At 38.3% G+C, this 3,307-nt stretch overlaps 2 protein-coding genes across 2 annotated transcripts in view; one reads left to right on the top strand and one right to left on the bottom strand.

The window, feature by feature from the left end:
- Positions 1-741: 741 nt before the first annotated feature.
- Positions 742-2,137, bottom strand: SARC_11664 (hypothetical protein; the record flags this gene model as incomplete). Its single annotated transcript, XM_014294242.1, has 2 exons — positions 742-1,002; positions 2,054-2,137. Coding segments are annotated over 2 exons (345 nt in total), but the record flags the coding sequence as incomplete, so codon positions are not given.
- Positions 2,138-2,676: 539 nt separating this feature from the next.
- SARC_11665 (hypothetical protein) overlaps positions 2,677-3,307 on the top strand; it is a 3,089-nt gene continuing 2,458 nt past the window's right edge. Inside the window, exon 1 of the mRNA XM_014294243.1 lies at positions 2,677-2,877. Coding sequence (XP_014149718.1) covers positions 2,773-2,877 — 105 coding nt within the window. The 5' untranslated portion in view covers positions 2,677-2,772. The remainder of the gene's footprint in view (positions 2,878-3,307) is intronic.

Below are 3,307 nucleotides of genomic sequence, written 5' to 3' on the forward strand. Positions count from 1 at the left end.
ATATATATATATATATNTAGTTATATATATATATATAATATTATTATATATATATATATATATATATGTATTATATATATATATATATATCTGGGCATAGAGCTCACGTGACAAGATGTGCTAACATACCCCTGAAAGCCAACGCCTTTGATGCGCTCAGCGGCTAACGAATCATCTTCATCATGTCCCTTTTTCAGCAGCGAGGAAAGCTCCTGATCATGATTTAAAAAAAGAAGTGTGAGATACAGATAACACAAAGTGCTTAAAACAATATATACCTCAAATGCTGTGAGCACACATCTTGCCTCATGCCAACATGATGTGATGTACAGATCAGCAAGACAATACACGTACGCAATCTTCCGGAAAGAAAAAGGGAACTACTCAAGCATATCCCATACAATACCTTAGTCGATAGGGAAACTCGGTTTGGTACTTGCTCTCCCCGTCTACAAGAATGGCGGAATAGCAGAAAAAGAAGGGGGAAAGGGATGAAAAGCGTGCATCACAACACAAAAGAAGAAGGTCATATTGCACAGTACTCATATTGCACAGTACCGACGGTTGAAAAGTATGCAGATCTCCCAGTAACCATCAGTAAACACAATACGAGAGACAGCAGTCACCTACCGTTAAAAAAACCGCCCATCCGAAAGCTAAAACATCAACTTTATCAAATTGTATGCAATATCACAAGTCACAGCTATTCATATTGCCCGATCAGATATACGGGAAACGAACCGCACTCCAAGGCATAGGCAACTCACAACCAACCACCAAGAACTTATACATGCTCATGCTTACGCATACGTACAACATCAAGGACATAGCCTCCTGCTCCTGTTGCTTGATCAGCGTCATCTCCTGCCTGCGCTTGAGCTCCTCCTTGCCCACGGCGGCATCGTCGCTCCCTTTATCTCTGCTAAACCACTGCAGATCGCGTTTGTTCTGCCAACGGCCAACCGGTGCGTTGAGAGAGTGTCCAAGGTAGTTCTCACGGTGCTGCATGTAGATTTGAGTTTTAGAGTTGATGGTTTAGGAAGTTCAGGATTTAGTGTTTAGGAGTTGCAACCAGTTTCACCATGCTTCAGGTGTTTATGTGGGATTGACCATGGGGAGTGCATGTACCATTGTGGGCAAGTTTGTGTACCACTTGACTATATGACTATAGAGGTTATTGACAAATAAAAATAAAACTAATTTACGAAATGGCGGTGGATGTGCACTCTACAAGAGGAAGACCGAGATTACATAGCTACGGTGGCATCACAACCACAAATAAGGAATACACATCACAAGTCCGAAGGTCTGGGACGTAACAAATAACTTACGCAGCCATACACTTAGATTACCAATCACGAGCGTTTCCGGATTGCGTATTTGTACGTATACACATACGCGATATATATATTTATATATATATATGTATAAATATATATATATAAATATATATATATACATATATATATATATATTATATATATATATATATACATATACATATACATATATATATATATTATATATTTAAATATATATATATATATATATAAATATTAATATATGCAATATATACAAGTAGCATATTATGACACATATGAATATACTCCAGTATTAAACATATCTGCTATACTCTCCTGTTGACATGCATACATATATTCACATTGTAGATACTCACGTCCACGTACAATCAATATACATATGCACATGTATATATATATATATATATATATATTTATCACATACATACATACATACATACATATTTACACACATACATACATACATATACACATACATATATACATAGATGCACAGATACATACATAAATACATACATACATACGTATACAAATATATTAACTCCCTGTGTCCCTCTGACACGCGTTCGATAAAGTTCGTAAAACATAGTAAATATAATAATTTCAATATTCTTTAATAAAACACAATGTATATTGCGGCCGTCTAGTTTTAAAATATCGCTATCAGATGAAGATATGTTTATGAAAATGGTATAACGCGAATGATTTCGCCGTGGTAAAACTGTTTATACCTTATCATCCTTAACGTCCGACCATTTGAACTCCGCTTGACCACCTCTGGTCCCGCCTCGATCTCTTCGTTCTCCCGCAAACATACCGGCAAGAAATTACACACTACTACAGAATAATAAATGAAATTTGCCAATGTAGACATCCGTGTACGCCACTTATTGGATTGTGGAGTACACGCCTTTCTCCAGCCGATATATTTATATATCATTCACTTTTGAGTTTGGGGGCGGGAGCGGTCGGTCAAACGCCTGGCTCAGCCCGCTCAGGGCCTCTCAAGTCCCAGGCCTCAGGCCTCAGTCAAGGGCTCAAGCCTCAAGGTCTCAGAGTCCAGACTTCAGAGTCAGCGAGTCAACGCTGAGCAGGCTCAGGCGCTCAGCTCGTCTCAGGCCTCAGAGGCTCAGAGGCTCAGCAGCTGGCGACATTCCGATTCTATTTTTAGAAAATCCTTGGCTTTCTTTATATCGCCGCCTTTTGACTTTTCTCCAGTCTCGCTCTCATCTCGCTACTCTCTCTCACTCTCTCGCTCTCTCTCGCTCTCTCTCTGTCGTTCGAAAGGGAGGTGGCCACGGTGATTTGTGAATTTTATTATTATTTACCTTTTTCAAAACACCGTGATGCAACACTCTTTGTCTTTAAACTGATCATAAGGATATATTCACTACATTCTGGACTTCTAGATCACAGTCTAGGTTCCCTTGACGCAACAAACATATTCACCATGGTCCCACGGAGTGTGTTTGCAGTGCTTTTAGCACTAATCCTCACTATGCACAGCGCTAAAGCGTTCTTTCATTTTGAACACGGCTTTGACGAACAAGACGAGGTGAGTGTGTATCCAGTTTTGGCGTTGACGCCAAGATTTGAGACTAGCAGAGCAGACATTTGCATAAATAATGAATCTGTCACGATCTATTTAATTGACATTGCAACTAGCAACTTTTCTATCTATATGTTGCAATTTTTCAATATAACTCGCATTGAGATTTTTTTGGCATTAAAATCATGTTTTTCAGACACAAAATACACAGCACACACGCACACACACACGCACACACACATTTATATATATAAGTAGACACCCCCCGCACACACATACACACACATACACACACACATACATACACACACAAACACACACAAACACACACACACACATATATATATATATGTGTGTATATCACATGACAATANACACGACACACCATATATAGTAGTATATATAATATATAAATATATATATATATANATATTAA

This window comes from Sphaeroforma arctica (genome assembly GCF_001186125.1).
Source record: "Sphaeroforma arctica JP610 unplaced genomic scaffold supercont1.1814, whole genome shotgun sequence".
Classification (NCBI taxonomy): Eukaryota; class Ichthyosporea; order Ichthyophonida; genus Sphaeroforma; species Sphaeroforma arctica.